Genomic DNA, 20,772 nt, shown 5'->3' on the forward strand with positions numbered 1-20,772 from the left:
TCCTCTACGGATGTCAAGAGCTAAGTAATAGATTTAGCAATATTTAAATTTAACTGAGCCACACCCTTTTCTTACAGACTAATAATACGATTTTTAGTAAGTGGCATTTTTTTTACTTTTGACACTAACTATGTAAAGTTTCGGAATTGTTTACTATTATACAGGGTGTTAAAAGTTTGACTGCCTTAATTTTAACAGACGATAGAATACATTAAAATGAACAAAAAAACATTATATGACATGGGTCCTAAACTCAACTATTTCCGAGAAAAAAATTATCAAATTCTTCAACTCGATGTACAAAAGTTCAATTGTGCACAAAAGAAAAGAACAGTGGTTGCAATATCAGGGATGGTGAGGAAATCATGGCCAAGAAAGGGAAATAAAGGAATTTGACTAAAACATTACTGTTTTTTTCTCGATCAGAGATAAACCCATCAGAACATGTACCAACTGTTCTATCAATACATATACGCAAATATACAAAGGTTTTTCTTTAAATAATTCATAGACTATGAGAGAACCGAAACTGAGGTACGGACAGATGGCTTGTCCGACGATATCGTTGGCAGCTGACACTTTATTTACCCTCCTTTCTTTTCCTCTAACCCTTCTCGCAAAGTACAGACGATCCCGGAAGACAAAGGAACCAGGCATTGACTTATCGACGCGTAGGGTGGGATTTTATAACGGTAAATAAAATTCCAGGTTTTCCGCCAAATCGTAAGAACGCGACATTCGCATTTGCGGCGACATAAATGGGCCGGAATAACGTAATGCCGCGCATATTTAAAACGTCCCTGCGATTCGGATATATATCTGAACGTGTGGTTTGTAGAGACGTTGCGGAGCAAGTGGTAATATAGGAACTGGTATAAAAACAATTTTACCGCCTCGGCCACCGCGTTCTGCTTTAAATAACAGCCGCGATATTTATTTGATGTAGGAGTTCTTCCGCAGAACTCGGCTAGAAATCTCCGTTGACTTATAAAATACGTCCTGGAAGGTGACTTATAGTTATTTATTGAATACACTGAAAGAAATCTACCAAGTGAGGGGCTTCGCAGAGATAGATACAAACTCTTACTTCTCGAATGGGATTTCAAAATTATTTAAGTATGCTTATTTGAATATGTGTACAACATTTTTAGTTNGTTTGTCAACAATCACTCCTGGATTTTTTACCATTTTATCGATTACTGAAGCCAAATGACCTGAAGATGATTTTGTTCGAAAAATCAGCAACCACTTATAGTGGTAATATAGGAACTGGTATAAAAACAATTTTACCGCCTCGGCTACCGCGTTCTGCTTTAAATAACAGCCGCGATATTTATTTGATGTAGGAGTTCTTCCGCAGAACTCGGCGAGAAATCTCCGTTGACTTATAAAATACGTCCTGGAAGGTGACTTATAGTTATTTATTGAATACACTGAGCTGTAGTAGGTAAAATTTTTGCTGTCGTAGAAAAAAATTCATGCTGCCACAAGTAAGGACGTTTTGCTGAAACGTGTTTGCTACCACAACAAAAAAAGTCACAGTTTTCAGTTGTCTAACAATTGCCAGAAAGTTTTCTATTTGGGTATTTGCGAAGGTATCCAATATGTGTGCATGCGTGATTACATACACACAATACAGTCTGAATACAAACTCTTACTTCTCGAATGGGATTTCAAAATTATTTATGCTTGCTTGAATATGTGTACAACATTTTTTAGTTGCATTGCATGGTGCACGAAGAGTGAGGAGAGCCAACAACACCGAAAAATAGTAAATACGGAGATGATTCACTTGGAGTTAATGAGTTGACTCTTTTAGGGTTAATGAGTTTACTCGCTTGGGCTTAATGAGTTGACTCGCTTGGGGTTAATGAGTTGACTCGCTTGGGATTAATGAAGACTCGTTTGGGGTTAATGAGTTGACTTGCTTGAGGTAGCAAAGACATTATAGCACAACTGTCTACTTACTGCAAGTGAGTTCCTTCCAGCAAAGCATTTTTCTTGTGGTGAGAAGGCAACTCACTTGGCGGTTATTTAATGCAGATATTTTACAGTTAATGGATTTTTACTAACTAGCAAAGAAATTCTCTCTGTGTAGGTGTTTTCAGTAATTCAGTCATTTAATATTCTTAAGTGGATAAAAGGCAATTAAATCACGAATGCAATACAACGTTTTATCCATAATCACATCACAATCATATTTGTGGAGTCAGGATTATTGGAATCAAAAAAAAATGTTAATACGACTTGACATTTCTTACTAGTACTCAATGAAACTTGGTAGGTTTTCTTATACCTACTGGTATTATCAATTATTTAGTAAACAGTTATATCTGAAGTTGGTAAAAATGCAAGAAAATAATTGTGATCTTGTGGCGGCTTTTGAAGAAGCTCAAGAAACAATTTTCCATTTATTGCCAGCGAAATCCATAGAACATTACGAAAAAGTGTTCGCCGAATTTAACGAATGGAGGAAAAAAACAGGGACTAATGACAATAAATGAAGAAGTCATAGTGTCGTATTTTTTAAATTTGAAGAAAAAATATGCAATTTCATCTATGTGGTCGAAGTATTCGATGTCGAAGGAAACTATAAAGGTCTACAAAAATATAGATATTGGAAAATATAACAAACTTACTCTTTATTTGAAGAGTGAATCGAGATACAAAGCAAAAAAGCTGCAGTATTGGAAACAGCACATATTGAAGAATTTTTTACTGGAGCTTCCGACAAAGAATATTTAATGATTAAATTAATATACCTACTTACCTTTTACATGTTAAGTATATAGTGAACTTTGAATTATTTTATGTTGCACTAATAATGGGGGTTTCTGGTGCCTGTCGATGCTGCGAATTGACAAATTTGAAAATTAGTGACGTACAGGACGTTGGCAGTCACCTAATTGTNCCAAGGAAGAGCCTTCAGTAATAGCAGCCGAACCCCTAATAATATTCTTATTCCGTTTCATAGGGACGTCACTGGCGACCGACCCATCCGTTTTGCCGCTATCAAATGGCTGGCACTTTTTAGTCGAATTCCTAGTATTTCTTTGTTCCCCCGCAGCTACTACTTCTTGTGATAATGCGGAGGACCTAACCTTATTATTAGAATCATTAACAATTAACGAATCAATATGTTTATTCTTCGTTAACAACCCAATCAGTTCTTTATTTGTTGAAACCAAGTCACTTACTTGCTGTTCCAAAGATAATAATTTTTGTTGTAGAGCTCTTGTTGACTCGTTGACTAAATTAGCTATGTAATCTTTTAAGCTCTCATCATATTTTGTCTCCTGACTAATACTTTTAGAAGCAGACCTCGTCATCTTGAAGCTATCTACCACCTCAGATAACAAGCCAGAAAATAATGCCAGACACACAATATAAAAATCAGTAATTTCAGAGAACTATATAAACACGTGTCTACTATCGACTACTCAACTCGACTCTTTCATCTATGTGGTCGAAATATTCGATATTGAAGGCTACAACAAGCTTACTGCTTATTTGAAGAGTGAAACTAGAGGAAACAAAACAAAAAAGCTGCAGTATTGGAAAGAGCACATATCGAAGAATTGAGTTTCTCGTGCGAATTGACAAATTTGAAAATTAGTGACGTACAGAACTTTGGCAGTTACCGATTTGATTCAATACCTAACACCAAGGCGGGCATTTCAAGAAAATTTCCAGTTATAGAAGAATTTTGCGTGAATGCTGCTGAAATATGCAGAAAACATATTTTTCTGCGTCCAATTCGCCTAACACAAGACAGATTCTTTTTAAGATACATCAATCAAAAATGTATTTGTCAACCTGTTGGAATCAACACATTGACGAAGGTACCCTCAATAGTTGCTTCATTCCTGAATATCGCAGATCCAGAAGCATATACTGGCCATTGTATGAGGCGCCTTCAACAACTTTATTGGCCAATAAAGGAGCTTATCTTACAACCATCAAACGGCATGGTGGATGGAAGAGCTCCTCTGTAGCAGAAAGTTCTGTTGAGGCGTCTATATCTAACAAACTTGAAAATCCAAGGAAAATATAGCTCTTCCTTACAAGAAGACACATCCGTAACTTGAGCAAATTCTTCACAAACTTCGGCAGATGTTATGCGTTCCGAAAATGATGGTTGTTTTGGTTGTTGTTGGTTGTTAATAACAACCCTACAAGGGTTGTTATTAACGGAAAGGAAATAAAATGTGATAAAATAAAAAACGAAATGGCTATTACTATAAAAGTAAATGTTACTGTTAATAAGTAAATAAATTAAATTAGATTTATTATTTTTTCATGAAGCTACTAGTGAAATACAGTGGATATTCCACTAGTGGATAAAGTATCACTTTAAACGGTTCAGATGTGTGGATTTTATTCTAAAATATTTTGATATGTTTTATTATTTTGTAATTTTTCATAATTTTCTGTGTTGAAACCTTTAAAGTTTCAAGGTGATTTGACTTTTTAGTGGTGGTTCGCTGATTTCTGATATTCGAAGTTTGGAAGTTTCCAACGTATTTTTTATCCTATTTTGACGCAATTTTCAGATCTCTGTTGTATTTTACGTGTGATCCGGTGAATTTTACCGTACTTCACAAGAGATTGCACAATTTGTATGCAGTTTAAGGCTAGATGCATTTGTTTGTCAACAATCACTCCTGGATTTTTGACCATTTTATCGATTACTGAAGCCAAATGACCTGAAGATGATTTTGTTCGAAAAATCAGCATCCACTTATTCCACAATCCATTTTTTTCGTTGGCATATCTTGTGACTTTTGGGACACCGATATAAAGAGGTGGAACATTTTTGTAATCAATATGCGGATATCACCTTCTGTAATGGTCTGTGCAAGGTTGGCACGAATTAAAAAACTACAGAGGGAGCCTGACTTTAAACTTCGTGCAGCATACCTTTAGAGCTCATCAAAACGGCTAAAAGCCCTTGATATCGCGATATTGAATTATGTTCCAGTAAAGCGCAGATCCGAAACTTCACAGATAAATTTAACGCGATGCATGAAAGGGAGATGCGATAAAGTCGTAAAGTGTGAAAATAAAATTTGTTAAAATAAAATCCAGCGCAGCAAAGCAATTTAGTTGGTGCTAGCGTAATTAAATTATGTCATAAACCAGCGCCAGCCGACAACTTGGGCTAAATTTAATTCAAATAGTAATTTATCCCCTCTGTTTTTATTTATTTTGTATTTAATTCCTCAGTTCGGAGCTAATAAAATTAAATGCGATGCACAAGCACGTTTTTGTTAGTAACGCAGTACCTATGCGGTATGGAAAATGCAAGATTAATGTACCAAGTAGAAATTAGTATTATTGCTATGGTATTAGTATTGTAGTAGTATAGTATTATTATTTTAGTGGAAATTACGAATATTTTTGTAAAAACTGTAAAAGAAACTCACTCTTAACGTTGTGCGACATGAGCGTGAACCTCAGCGCATCAGATCCGCACTCTGGAATGCCCTGTGGGAACATCTTTTTCTGGCCTAGGACGGCGCGGCTCAGCTCGTCTTCCGAGAGAACTCCCGCCGCATAACTTGCCTTTGATCCCTCCTCGAGAGCCTACCGCAACCAAAACAAACAATTAAAAACTCAGTAAACAGACAATAAATATACGAGAGCGTGGAAAATTAGCTGAGAGAAGCAAAATATGCGTATTCATGCTTATAAAGTTCAATTGACTGAAGAACTGAAGCCAGTTGATCAAGTAAAGCGAAAAGAGTTCGTAAATGCTTATGGAACAACAAATAGATGCTGATTTTTCGAATAAAATCGTCTCCAGCCCATTTCCATCTTGATTTACGCATTTGGGGTGATTGTTGCGAAACAAATGTATCCACAACATGTCACTGTTTGGTGCGGATTTTGGGCTGAAAGCATCATCGGACCATTCTTCTTCGAAAATGCGGCTGGTTAGGCAATAACAGTTAATGGCGACATGATAATGCAGTTTTTTGTGCCTATTTTGCAAGATATGGATACAAGATATGTGGTTTCAACAAGACGGCGCTACATGTCATACAGCCCCAGAAACAATTTAATTTTAGCATGAATAATTTCCTGGTCGTGTAATTTCCGTTTTGGTGATCAGAATCGGCCGCCCAGATGTTGCGATCTAACATCGTTTGAGTTTTTTTGAAGTCTAAGGTAAATGCCAACAAACCCATGCCCACCCACGCCTTGGAGGAGGAATTTGAGCGCTGCATCAAGGAAATTCAGCAAAGCAAAAAGGTCATGGAAAATTTCGACAAAAGAGTGTGCAAAGCGTGGAGGCCATTTAGCCGATACATAACGCTATAAGTACTGTATGATTTATGAATCAATAAAAAATTTACAATTTTTAATTAAAAACCTGTTTTCTATTACAATTACATCTTGCATGAAGTTTGGGACACCTTTTACATGAATTGTGGTAAATCTGGCATCAGTATGAGTCAAGAATCTTCAAGATATTCGTAGATGTTCTTTTGAAGCAACATTGTTTGGAACAACAAATATATACAGTGATAATAGCAAGACAAAATTGACAATTCGGACAAGAAAATTATGAGAAACAAACTCGTATTTATATTTTAAGGATTTTGTGAAATAAAAAGATTCACCGGACATATACGCTTTCCTCTAGGAAAAGGAGGCAATTAATCTCTGGTGCGTCTAAAACTAGACCGATGAAGATGAATGTAATTCAAGGACATCATAATAAAAAATGAACAATTTCAGACAACATATTTTATTTTATTTTCCCCAGTCGTAACGCCAATTTTCCTTCCAAATGCCTTCAATGTTTGAATACTGCGAATTGGACTTTCCAATCAATTTTTCCGGATATCGCGATGAAATAAACCTCTCCATTAAATAAATTTATACGCCAACAAACTGCAATTATACGAACAGGTACTATTTAAATTCCGCTCGTATTCATCCATTAATTCAAATTAATGCCACATTTTGATAAATAACGCCAGCTATTTGCGCTAATATGGTTTATATAATTACCGCCCGACAGTGCATATGCTGTTTAAAAGACAATAAATTTCGGTAATGTCATTTCGGTGAGCATAATCGTTTTGAGAATGAGGCGGAAATATCGTTACATAAAACTGAAATACACCCGTGATACATTTATTAATGTATTGCTGCATTTTAGGAACTGATTTTTCAAACGGCTGCTTTTAGAAATAGAATTGGCTGAATGTGAACAGGGTTAGGAGATAATTTATATGAATGAGGCTAAAACTAATTAGTTGGATGTCTGTCGAGAAATGTTGACAAGTTCAAAAAAGGTGATGAAATAGAAACTATACCAATTCTCCCCTGCTATTTCCAAATTTAGATATGGGAAATGGAAATCTTTTTAAAAAGTATGGATTTTTCAAAACTATAACAAACACATTCCAAAATTTTAATTAAAAAAGTAGTGATTAAATCAAACGAGTTGCATTTTTTATGTAAAGGGTCCTAGAAAAGCTTNTTTAAAAGACAATAAATTTCGGTAATGTCAATTCGGTGAGCATAATCGTTTTGAGGATGACGCGGAAATATCGTTACATAAAACTGAAATACACCCGCGATACGTTTATTAATGTATTGCTGCATTTTAGGAACTGATTTTTCAAACGGCTGCTTTTAGAAATAGAATTGGCTGAATGTGAACAGAAACAGGGTTAGGAGATAATTTATATGAATGAGGCTAAAACTAATTAGTTGGATGTCTGTCGAGAAATGTTGACAAGTTCAAAAAAGGTGATGAAATAGAAACTATACCAATTCTCCCCTGCTATTTCCAAATTTAGATATGGGAAATGGAAATCTTTTTAAAAAGTATGGATTTTTCAAAACTATAACAAACACATTCCAAAATTTTAATTAAAAAAGTAGTGATTAAATCAAACGAGTTGCATTTTTTATGTAAAGGGTCCTAGAAAAGCCCCTATCAATGAAACCAATGACGACTTTTTTGGTAACCTCAATGAACTTGCGCCACCAAAGGCTTTACTCCATCAGGAAGCAATGATTCCTGTTGTCATCAATATCCTCATTGATTTAGTAATTTCCAAAATGACTCCTTCAAATTTATGGATAAAAAAGTCAGAATCCAGACTATACTGCGCATGGTAAGCTCAGAGAGATTGAACTTTGATTGCTTTGTGAACCCACACATTATAGTGAAGAAAGAGTACATTTCTGTGACGGAAACCTGGACGTTTTCAGTCAATAGTCGTGCCTTTTAGCAAATATTCAACAAAAATGATTCCTGCTCGGTCCTAGAAGACGATGGCCATGACCTTCCTAGTTGAAGATTGTCTGCGGACCTCCATTGGAGGAGAGAAACCATTATAGACTCATTTCATACACTCTAATTTTGTTTTTAGATCCCAGTTGTCGTTTGGATGTCAACAATTTTGGAACCCACCCTGGTGGAACTTTCCCCAATCTTAACTTATCATATAAAATTGTTAAAGCGCTTGATTCAGACATGATTTAGCAATAATAACCATTTTCGAACTACTATCTTCGAAACCATTATTCCTACTTTCCAGAAAACATCAGAATTGGTTGGATCTGAAAGATTCTTGGATCGTTTTCAATGGATTCACGACCCTACCGAAACTATATCACCTTCAAAATATGATCGAGGTTCGTTCCCATATATTTCAATCATTCGTGGTGATATTTCTACTGCTACTCTGTCCGTAACATGAAATAATGAACGTATTGGAATAAAATTTGAGACACAAATAGAAAATGGCTGCCACTGTCGAATACCACTAAGCAACAAACAATCATTTTTTCAATACATATCCCCCATATTTAAAAATAATCTGAGATAAATTGGCCACCTACCTGTAAACTTGCACCGTTTATGACGTCTTCGGGAGCGATGACATTACCAAGGCTCTTGGACATCTTCCTGCCTTGCGCGTCACATATGATGCCGTGCAGCAAGATTCTGTCGAATGGAAGTTGGCCTGTAAGTTCCTTGCCCAGCATCACCATGCGGGCCACCCAGAAGAAGAGGATGTCGTGACCCGTTTCCATCAGGGATAACGGATAGAATTTGGAGAGATCCTCAGACTGGAAAATAAGAAAAACTTGGGGTTTGATACTTGGCAACATACGCAAATTTTTAATTAACTCTTTAAAAACGTTCATTATAATTAATCAAAAATAATTTCTTACTTGATGAGGCCAACCGAACGCGGCAAAAGGTTGCAACGCGGAAGAAAACCACGTGTCCAACACGTCCTCATCCCTGACAACTTCGATGCTATCCTCGTCAGCAGACATCTGCCGTGCGGCCTTCCGACGGGCAGCCTCCTGGCTTTCCGCTGCTATCCATAGCGTCCCCTCAGTTCCACCACGAATGCGACAGGAGTAGGCCGGCACCTGGTGCCCCCACCATAGCTGTCTGGAGATGCACCAGTCCCTGGAATGGAAAGTTGAGGGCAGAAAAAAGACATTATTAAAAAGGAAAAATCCTACTCCTTTATATTCATGTATCCTTATTAAAAGGCATCACAAATTTTCTTAGACAAAGTGGTTTTGTGATAAAAAAAATATGTACAAGGCATCCCAGAAAGACCCTAATAACTGTTTAGAATTAAGTCGTATCATAAGAAGTTTCCGATAAAAGCTGTAGCATATCAAGAAACCAATACGTTGGTAGCCATGGATTTAATCTTGACCTTAAGCTTCAAGGTCAAACCAAGGTCAATTTGAAAATAATAAATTGAACACCCTATTCCTTTCGACAAATTTGGGAGGAAAATGTTTTAAGCAAAATTTGTAGGATTTTGACATCTTAAATGAAGACCCTGGTCTTGACCTTCACCACAAATTGCAAGGTCATACTAAGGTCAACTCAATATCAAATGGAAGTGCCACATAATCTAATCATCTAATCTAGTCATCTGATTTGTCAAAATCCTACAAATTTTACTTAAAATGTAATCTGCAAGGACATGCCGGTTTTCTGATCCCATGGTTGGATATAGAGCTAGGCACTCTATGGATTGCTGACATAAAAAAATAGTTAATAATAATTAGTATTTGCAAGTTGAAATTGGTTTTATCTTGAAACTTAAGGTCAAAGTAAAATTCAACATATTGTTTTTATAATGTCCTACAACTTTTATCTGAAACTTTATTTGATAATCTGATATCCTGATAAATTATAGGAGAGGGAAATTCTGGTCTTTTTGGATCACCCTGTATATATTTTTATTGATTAAGTACCCCTGTAGCACACATCGTCCAATGGACATTCGTTTAGTGTCGATTTAATGAAGATGTAGGCACATTCATACACACTTACAAATAGAAAAGTGTATGGACAAAGTATATTAATAATTTTCTATGGGTATTTTGCCACATTATATACTATTATCATTATTGCAAGGCCAATACCAAAATCGTTTTGAAATTACTTAAATTTTTTTCAAGTGAGGAAATATTGGAAAAATAAATAGTAAAAATGTTATGTTTTTTAAGTTAGTCCTCAGATCTATGTTATAAAAATGCAAGATTCTAGAAAATCCTACTAAAATTAAACTTTTGAGGGCAGCACATGCGACGCTTTCCAATTATTTGTAAATTTAATTCCAGAATGTTGGGGAGTAATGTATTCTACTCCCAACTAAAGTGTAGGTAATATGCAAGTCAAGATCTCGTAAAGCACGAAACTTCCCAAGCAATATCGCAGACTGGATTAATCCATCTATATTACATTCAATATTCTGCATAGTCACAAAAACTTATCGAATGAGGCTTCGGAATTTCTAAACCTAGATATTTTAATTTAATTCGTAAGTATCTTCTATAACTGTGTGCTGTAAAGACAAAAAGTTGTAATAGTCTTTAACGGTGTAGTAACATCAAACATTTTTAATAAAATTCGCTTGTGTAGTCTTTCCGATTTTAATTGAAGAACCAAGAGGTTGACGGTATATACCAGGTTCGGTCGCTGGCGCAGCAACTCGTCATGGAAATATTTGAGAAACTTGTCCCGATATTTATTTAGCCATAACCATATACATGTCTGGTCGAACTAAATGTGGAGGTGGTAGAAATGTATACGCCCAGTTGAAGAATGCGCGCGCGGGCAAACGGCGTACACAGATAACCGAACTGGGCGACTGGGCAATAAATCTCAGCTCTTGACAAGTGGCTGTCAAATTGCCTAGCAGTGCAGTGCAGCAATGCGGAATTTGGTGTGATTCGGGTTAATGTATTATAAGCACCTTCTATTAATCGTTCATATTACAATTGAGAAAGGGAGAAATAAGAGGTATATTTTGTTTACTAATATTATTACAACATAGCATTTTGGAGGCCTTTTGAAACGGAACAAAACGAAGTCTACCATCATTATAATATATGCGTTTTTATATGTACAACTGACTTCGGAAAGACTATAATGCGTGATACAAATTGTAATAAGTCGTATTTTCTACATAAATTATAGTCTCAGCACTGCCACAGTTATGTGAATCCCAAATAAATATTATTTTTTGTGTACCGCCCAAAAAACTGCGCGTAGCATGCAATAAAGTTAATAAACAGCTCCCAAAGAAACGTTTATCCGTCCCAACGCCCAGGTCCATTGAAACTCGCCCGTTCCGCTCAAAGGTTGGAGCGAGACGGACGCAATTAACGGGCTTCTACCGCATTTGCATCATTTCCCGATCGGCTCGAACACAAACGTCGAACCGATCATTATTCAGCGGTTCGGAAAAGTATCCGCAATTTTTCTCGCAGTTTGGAGTTGCTCGAGCGAACCCCGCACACAAAGCGGCTCGTTATTTGTTCATTGTGTTACCAGGAATGTGTATGCGGAGTCGTACGGCTGTTGTTCACCCGAATATACAACTGTCACGGCGGTAATTACAAGCCTGAGAAGAGCGTTTATATTTATATAACGATTCCATTACGTCGTTTCGGAGCAAACTTGTGGTAAAGAGCGCTTTAACGGACAATGCAATTGATATAGTCAAATTTAAGTCGATTTTAATGTGTAGAAAGGACGATATTGAGCCAAACTTCGTTTCTTGGGCTTGGTTTAATTTTCTTTGTAACGTCTTTCAATTTAAACTTCAACTAAATCTTGATGACAATTTTACGTCATAAGTTGATAACATTCTCTTAAATAACTGCAATAAAACGTTTAAAAATGAAGGAAAAAGTAACTCAGTCACATATATCAGAGGCTCTATGGATAGAACTTAGGGGGATATCAGAAAGAAAGCACTAAGCCAAGAGGCTTCCTGTTAAATCCAATCTAATCTGGTATACAGACAGCTAAAAAACTAGCTCATCGGATCAAATCTGTCAAAATGTTGAGTATCAGGACATGAAGTCCATCGATGCAACACCTAAGCTGAGTTAGTTAAAAAAAAAGCTCATTTATTATCTAAGAGGGACCCAAAAATGGTAATAAGGAAACCCTACACAAAGTCAAACTCAGAAATTTTTCCAACAACGGAATTAACGACAGATTTACTGAACCAAGACTGTATATCCATAACTATAACAATAAGACTGCTCAGAAGGGTAGTGCAGACTCGAAACGACGTAACATTGATCTGGTGGAATATAGCTTTTATATATTCTGAAGGAAAGGAAGAAACTAGCTGAAAATTATACCCCTGTCAAAACTATGGATGGTAACTATTAAAGAACTAAAGATATATTGCCTATGAATAGTTGTAGTGGAACAAGATGGTGTTTTCACACATGATATTTTCTAACCAATTGAAATTCAATAGTCAACCTTACTTCCCTGACATTCTCCGCCGCCATATTAGCCATTTTCTAACACCTAACGAACTATTGGAGTCACTCCAAGAGTTCCACCATGTCCCCAGGCCAACTACAGATACATGGAATTGGCCTGGGCCGTCCCAAGTCTTCCATACTAAGATGTTAGAACGTTTCGGGTATCAAATCTTCGCAAATTCTTACTCTGCAAAGAATTCTATAGTCTTCCAGACAGAAATAATGGACATTGAATACTGTGCGAGGAAATAAATAAGACCGAATTTAACTAAACCAACAAATTGAACCCTTTTTCAAACTCTAGAATATATACACTTACCGGATATTTTCCAACCAATTGAACCAGGTCTTCTCGAAATGACTAGGTTCAATCGTCAGCCTCCCTTCCCTTACATCCTGCACCGCCTTCGTCGCCATCTCCTGACACCTAACGAACCATTGGGGTCGCGCCAAGAATTCCACCACGTCCCCAGATCGACTGCAGATCGGTACCATCATCGCGTGGTGTTGGCGACCCCTTAGCAAGCCCAAGTTGTCCAACTGAGTCATCACCACGTCTCTGGCGTCGAATCTTCGTAGACCGGAGAAGTCGCCACAGGCAGCTGTGAGGTTTCCCGTTTCATCGATCACCTGCAGGTGTTTCAAGCCGTGACGCTTTGCTACTTCGAAGTCGGTCTGGTCGTGGGCTGGAGTGATTTTTACTGCACCTGTTAATCGTATAGAATTTAACTCAAAGTTTCATAGTTTTAGACTTTAGATTGATTCATCCCGCTGTCAGATAGCTATTTGCGCAGTTGAAGTCTTCATAATGCTCAGATTTTGTTCATTGTTTACAAGGATATATCTGGGATAGGAGAAATTAGTTTCCTTAGAGAGTCTTTAATCACAGCCACACAGAAAAAAAAAAGTTGGGTATACTTTTTATGCGACATATATTTTTCGTAGTAATTTGGCTTCCTGAACACGAATCTGGGGTCAGATTACATTTTTATGTAAAAGACTCTGCCGAATTCAAATCCGCTGTCAGAATTGAACTAGAACGTGTGATTTTTTTTTCTAACCTCAAAAAACTGAGCAAGAATCGCTATTTTCAAATTCTGAGCGGATTTTGACCAGATTTTGTGTAAAGGGGTTTTTTGGGTCGCTGATTACGAATATGAATTCACATTGTAAAAATTCAAGATGGCTGATCCAATATGGCGGGTGTACTTTTTTGAAATCCACCGATTTCAGTAAAATTTGGCATCATAAGGATTGCTGGTTGATCTCACCTTCATTAATCACACATCTGGAGCCAGATTTTCATAAATCAAGGTAAAATTTGTAGGCAGAGTCATAATTTTAGGCCGAGTAGGCGGCATTTTTTCGGCAAAGTCACATTTTTAGATTGAAGGCATAAGCAGATGCAGTGATGTGCTGTGTGGCAGTAATGTGTCCTTTTCCTTGAACTTTAAAATTATTAAGAAATAAAAGCATCTAAATGCCATAGGAAAACTGCATAGTAGTTAAAAAAATCTGATTGGAAAACCATAAGCCCATGCACGACTAAATAAATGAAAGAATAAAGTAGAAACTTTTTTGTCTTGTCCCATGGAAACAAGCACATCACACTACACATCATTACATGTGTAGAGTCCTTAAGTCATTTTTTTAAGCGAAGTCACATTTTTAGACGGAGTGGAATCTTTTACCTTGATTTATGAAAATCTGGCTCCAGATGTGTGATTAATGAAGGTGAGATCAACCAGCAATCCTTATGATGCCAAATTTTACTGAAATCGGTGGATTTCAAAAAAGTACACCCGCCATATTGGATCAGCCATCTTGAATTTTTACAATGTGAATTCATATTCGTAATCAGCGACCCAAAAAACCCCTTTATACAAAATCTGGTCAAAATCCGCTCAGAATTTGAAAATAGCGATTCCTGCTCGGTTTTTTGAGGTTAGAAAAAAAACCACACGTTCTAGCTCAATTCTGACAGCGGATTTGAATTCAGCAGAGTCTTTTACATAAAAATGTACTATTTGATGTGGAAATAAATTTTTTTCCAAATTTTCCCAGTAAATTTTCATAAATTTTCACTATTTTTCACAAGTTTTTTGAGGTTAGGAAAAAATTGTGACATGATGGGCCAATTCTGACCCCAGATTCGTGTTCAGGAGGCCAAATTACTACGAAACATTTATGTCGCATAAAAAGTATACCCAACTTTTTTTTTCTGTGTGGCTGTGAGTCATTCCAAGAAAAAATGTCACTTTTCTATTGTATCATACTGTATCATATTTATTTAATAATAGTCATGTTATACATCAACTTATTGATGAGAAACAGAATGGGGTTCTATATGTATATTAACACCCTTTCCTCTAGTCAGTATATTAAAAGAGATAGTTTTGCATCAACAAATAAGATAAAAAATATGTACCTTCTTGTATAAATAAAAAATCACATTTTATTCTTTCCCATATTCTGCACGATATCTTTTGTGAGGCACAGAGAAGGAATCGGTGAAAGACAAAACCAAGGAGACCATTTTTTAGAAATATAGGGACGGTGAAAATTTCAGGAAATAAATGGAACGAAATATCCCACAGGCTTTACAAAACCCTCATTCCGATCTAAACTGCTTGTTATTTAGAGTAAACGATAAAGCAGAACTTGCTATAATAATCGAAGTAATTTACTTCCGCTATCATTTCACGACTGTCCCGAAGAAATATCTAAATGGGAAAATGTGCTTTTAAATTGTAGGAGTAACGCCAAATTTCGTATTTCCTACGAGGAAAATGGAAAGTGACAGCAAAGTAATGTCACAAAAATAAATTTTATTGAAATCTTTTAAAACAACTGAGAATTATATAAGTACATTTTAAATAGTTTTAGGTTCACTTGTATTCGTGTCTTTTTTACTTTAAACACTCAGCATTTAAATATACATCGCGCAATGTAAGAATAAAGTTACAAATTATCTTCTGTAAATATAGACATACACAAAAATTCAAAAGATAATAAAACTGCTTATTGCACTGTGCCGAATCACAAGACTAGCTAGATAAGATGCAGTTCAACTAAACTAGAAATGAATAGAAAATCGATCCGGTTTCATCAAACAAATTACAGTAACAGTTCACTCTAAATCGAAATAAGATTGTTTTATTTCTTTGCAATCTTGCACGGATCCAAGTCGGGGTAAGTCATCAAAATCTCGGTATAGATTTTCGATTAGCAAATACCTACGGGCATGGAAGGGGTGACGGAGCCTACATTTTTAAGGGGCGACTATAAATGTAAGGAAATTGTAGATATAGGTACACAATCTGTGACAATATCGTGGTGTATACAGCAACACAGAAACTGTCTATGTCAAATTGAAAAACTATTATTTAAATGGTTAATTTAAACAATGTTTAGACTTGCCATGGAAAACTACTATTTTCTATAGAAAACTCTATCGAAGACCTTGTTAGCTCGAACTCTTCTTGCAAATAAAGTAACATTACATTTGAAAGTATAACCACCTCCGTCTACACTGGAAAAAAGTGAGCAGATAGTTTTAAAGTATAAATGTAGGAATTATTCAAGACAAATGTAACATATTATAATCAATCTTATGTTTTCTTGAAAGAAAATTGTAGCAGGTCATAGAATGGCGTAGATGGGAAGTAGCACGATAGATGGAACCACTTACACTCTGTGTATACACATCTCTTTGTGAGTAACGACACTAAAGCAGCTGGATCGTTCTAACGACATATTGATCAGGACCATCAGTAAGTCCCAAACCGACCTATGTCTGGTTGGTTAAACTTACGAACGATCCTAGCTCTGTTGTATTAGGTGTTGTGAGTTTGATACAAAATATTTTTTATTACTGAGAAATATTTATATCCAAAATTATATTCTTAAAATAAGTATATACAATCATTTGACCAAAATTATTAAGTTTTGTGTTAAACAAACGATACATTAATATACAATACAAAACATGTTTCTATAAAATCTATGTAGATCATAAAATCAAAAAGAATAGAAATCGTTTAACCGTAAGTATCAGATATTTATTTTAAATACTGCCTATTTTTAAAGTAAGAAATTATATTTCTGGGTAGAAATTGAAAATATTTAACTAAATAAATAATTTTCTTGAAAGAAGAAAATATTTTCAAATGTTGTACATTTGAATCAAGAAATTTTTGCGTGCATATCAAGAATAAACTATGTATATCAAAATAATTTAGTTAAAAATCATTGTAATGTATAATTATGTATTTTTATTTCAATAAAAGTTTATTCGAATTTCATAGTTTTTCATTTTACTGTGAAATTTATCATTATTAGATATGAGCAATAAAAATAACATACAATTACTGTAGTAGACCTTTATTGCAATAACAAAACATTAGTATACAATTATATCGCACCTGATGATTTTGATGATAAAATTAGATACTTGAAATAAGTAATTAATAAAAGATTTCAGATAACAAATATCTAAAAAAAAATAATTCAAGACCGCCATTCAATTGTAATCAGTTTATTTACGTCTCATTGTCAGTTTATTAGAGGAAAAAGAGTTTCCAGAAATAGGTAAAACTGAAACAGATCATCGAAGAAAAGAAAAGAAAATGTAGGTTGGTACTGTTTAAAAATGTTTAATATTCATTTGTTTAATTTAACAACTTAGTAATAGAAGAAAAGTAAAAAGTAAAAAAATTTACTTTTTTTTATTACAATAAAACCTTTACCTAGATGTGGATAAAAACTCTGTACTAAGTTCATAACTAACTAACATTTTTGGTTAGTCGCAGTTAAGATTATTACAGTTTTATGGTAATGTGAGATAATATAATCTAGGAGGCACTTAAAATATACATAGAGGTTTTTATCACGAGTATTTTTGTGAGTGTCCGCCATTTACTGAAAATTATGATTATTTTGTCCCGTCCACTTTTCCTCGTATGAATCTAAGACTCACTTTCCTGTATCAAATGACGATTTTGGTCTTTATATCAAATTGTTCTAAATAAGGCCGATCACTTAAGGAGATTGTCCTTCACAATATATTCTTCAGGCTGTTCCATTGGGCACTTGAACTTCTGGCGGAACAATGCTAATCTCAAAATGCATATCCTCTGACAGGAGTACGTTCTTCGTGCAAAGCACGTCGACTTTAGTGTAGAACTTGAACTTTTCCTTCTGCGTCTCCGAATAGTTCTTGGAATATTTATGGGTTTCGATGGAGCACAAATTTTGCAAGCAGTACAAACACTGCTCGTTTTCGTCGTACAAGGTAACAGGTTCCTTGTAAATGATACACTTCCGCAATTGCTTGCCAGAGTATAGCTTTATCTGGTAATCCTTCCTGGTGGTGTCGAAATTGAAGACTCCAATCCATATCCTTTCTCCAGTACCAACAGCGTGTACTATGATCAAATAGGGCAAACTGTCCACAGTTAGCACCTTCATGAAGGAATTGTGGCGTTTTATCCCGTTCAAGTCAATGGTCAACTTGTCATTGCACATGATGCCAGGATGTTCGGTTTGGAAATGGCTTATATCGTTCAGTGCGTTCATCTGGATGTCTTTATCTCTACACGCCCAAAAGGGACACGGGATCTTTCTGTGGGGGCAGGACTTTTCGTGACGTTCGACTTCAAACCAGGAAAGTCTCTCCTTGCACTGCTCGTTTATGCAAGGAAAATTCAGTTTTGACCCTATGGATTCATAGAGCGAGTTCCTGTTTGTCAGGTATGGGCCTTTTAGGTTGCATCGCCCGCACTTGTTTACCTTCCCATCCTCCGATGTTAGAACTGGGGGTATGTTCAGGTAGTTGTCGCAGACGCTACACTTCAAGTTGTTATGAAGGTTCAGACTGCTGCTTATTTCCATCTTCGGTGACTGGAAAAGAAATCGTTTAATAAAGAAAGGATTCGTCGTAAAGCTTGATTAATTCAGACAATTTCTTCCTTATTACATAATATAAAGATAAAAATTAAATTAGGTACGTTTTTTCCCTAAAACCATTCGAAGATTAGATTCATCAATTTCTCAACAATGATTGAAGGCATTTCAACTGTCAAAAAAATTATATGACGTTCCAATGTTGCCTTGTCTTAGAAAAAAGCACAAGTACAAAAATTTTCTTTGAAAATTGTTCAAAATCTACAACAGATATTTCTCTACCATGTCAATTGACATTTTAAAGGTTGAAACCCTTCAGATCACTTCTTTGGAACCCTTAGAAACCAATTTTTTATTTCGACAAGACAAATTGGCTATACAACTTTGTCGCAAGTACATGGAATTTAATTATGTTTTATTTAAAATTTTACTTACCTTCTATTGAGACTGATGCACCTCAAATCAATTAAAACGAAACATTTTCTTTTCGGTATATGTTTTTATCTATTGTTATCATCGGCTTTAAAACTGATTAACTACTTGCGTAAAAAAAATGTATCGATAAGGTATACTACGTAAAAGCATTGTATTTATTGACGCACCTCTCGCGTATACGAAGTAATCCGCATGAAACCACTCCAGGAGTCTATTGTTGACGTTAGCGTTATATAATTACGGGATTTTGTCCTCAAGTCTATATTTATGGAACATTTTGAAAAGTATTAGGTAGGATTAATAAATTTACCAAAAAATATGTGATTTGGGTGGAGAAAAATGGATGAAAGTAGGGTTGAAATGACGTCATTAAAATTTTTAGAATGTACCCTTATGACAAAGTTGAAACGTGGGTTTAAAGCCAACAAAAATTAATAAGTAATTTTTCAATTCAAACCACCATATTTGTTTAAAGGAAAGTATTATAAAAAGTTCAAATGATAGAGCAAAAGGTTTTCAAAATGAAACAGAATTTGTTCAAAATGTATTATTATTATTATAAACTTAATCAAAACCGGAATGATTTACAGGCAGAACTTTTCAAATTGTTAAAAAAATAATTGTCGAAAACAACAAAAAAATGTTTAGTCAGTCAAAATCTGTATACACATGGTTTGTATGAAAAAATAAAAAGATTGGGTCATAGATGGGGCATTGCAATAGACGTTTATTGCAGCAGACATTTAGCATTACCATTTATTGTATTTGTTACCCTATTACAATAGTTTAAGGTCTCTTTTTATGATATATGTTCTTAGATCTGAAAGCTTACGTATTATGACCTACCAACGATTTGAAGGACTTTCTTGGTTTTAAGTTTTAAAAATGAATAACATTAATATTATATAAAAAAAGAGAATTTGGAAAACTAATGTTTGCCAATATAATTGTTTTATTTTTGAAAAATTAAAAGTAAAAAGCGAAGGATGGTGAATCCGTGTAATTACAATAATTTTTTTTTTTACTTGTAACTTTTTACTGTTAAAGAAAGGTTTAAAGACAAAGTTAATAATTGAATCTTGCTAAGTGTACATAGTTATGGTAAAAAAAAAACACTTATTAGTGTCTAAAAAGCCACTTGAATTTAAAAAAATATATATTTGCGGGTATTGTCTTAAAACTCATCATCCTAGGATGACAACCTAACAATCGCTAAAAAACTTTCGCTAAAGTAAAAAATTGTACTGTAGTAAAGAACTTTAGTGACTAATAGACTTCTTTAGCGAAATATTTTCTATTATGGCAGCAGTGTAACCTTTCCGAAACCTATTTTAATCAGTATATACTTATAGTTAAAAGATATTTTTTTCAATTTTTTTTTTCAAAACGTCAGTATTAACCCAGTAACATAGTCTCAAAGTTTACTTTATTTTATTTCCTTTTTTTGCTGACACACTTGTTTAGGGAAAAACATTGTATTGGGCAAAAATAGAAATTGTCCAGTTCTAATGGGTCAAAAGGGCACTTAAGGTCTACAGGTCTGAAAAGAGCTCTTTAGTTTTTTATTTAGTCAATAAGACTTTCGAGAAAATCGACATTAAAAATTTAATTTTTTTCTTTTTCGATATACATATT

At 35.0% G+C, this 20,772-nt stretch overlaps 2 protein-coding genes across 2 annotated transcripts in view; both read right to left on the minus strand.

Moving 5' to 3' along the window:
* LOC108905615 (valine--tRNA ligase-like) overlaps positions 1–20,772 on the minus strand; it is a 36,491-nt gene that overhangs the window by 12,388 nt on the left and 3,331 nt on the right. Inside the window, exons 7-10 of the mRNA XM_018708571.1 lie at positions 13,118–13,505; positions 9,205–9,451; positions 8,869–9,099; positions 5,427–5,586 (exon numbers count right to left, since the gene is read on the minus strand). Coding sequence (XP_018564087.1) covers positions 5,427–5,586; positions 8,869–9,099; positions 9,205–9,451; positions 13,118–13,505 — 1,026 coding nt within the window. The remainder of the gene's footprint in view (positions 1–5,426; positions 5,587–8,868; positions 9,100–9,204; positions 9,452–13,117; positions 13,506–20,772) is intronic.
* On the minus strand, positions 17,166–19,211 carry LOC108905614. Its single transcript, XM_018708570.1, has 2 exons — positions 19,138–19,211; positions 17,166–18,699 (listed from the first exon to the last, which is right to left on the minus strand). Exon 2 carries the CDS (start codon positions 18,688–18,690, stop codon positions 17,869–17,871), a length of 822 nt encoding a protein of 273 aa, XP_018564086.1. The 5' UTR covers positions 18,691–18,699; positions 19,138–19,211; the 3' UTR covers positions 17,166–17,868.

This window comes from Anoplophora glabripennis, unplaced genomic scaffold (assembly GCF_000390285.2).
Source record: "Anoplophora glabripennis isolate ALB-LARVAE unplaced genomic scaffold, Agla_2.0 scaffold53, whole genome shotgun sequence".
NCBI lineage: Eukaryota > Metazoa > Arthropoda > Insecta > Coleoptera > Cerambycidae > Anoplophora > Anoplophora glabripennis.

Bases quoted from the DNA above. Each gene is read 5' to 3' on its own strand.
- LOC108905614 (XM_018708570.1), bottom strand. From the start codon at position 18,690: ATGGAAATAAGCAGCAGTCTGAACCTTCATAACAACTTGAAGTGTAGC.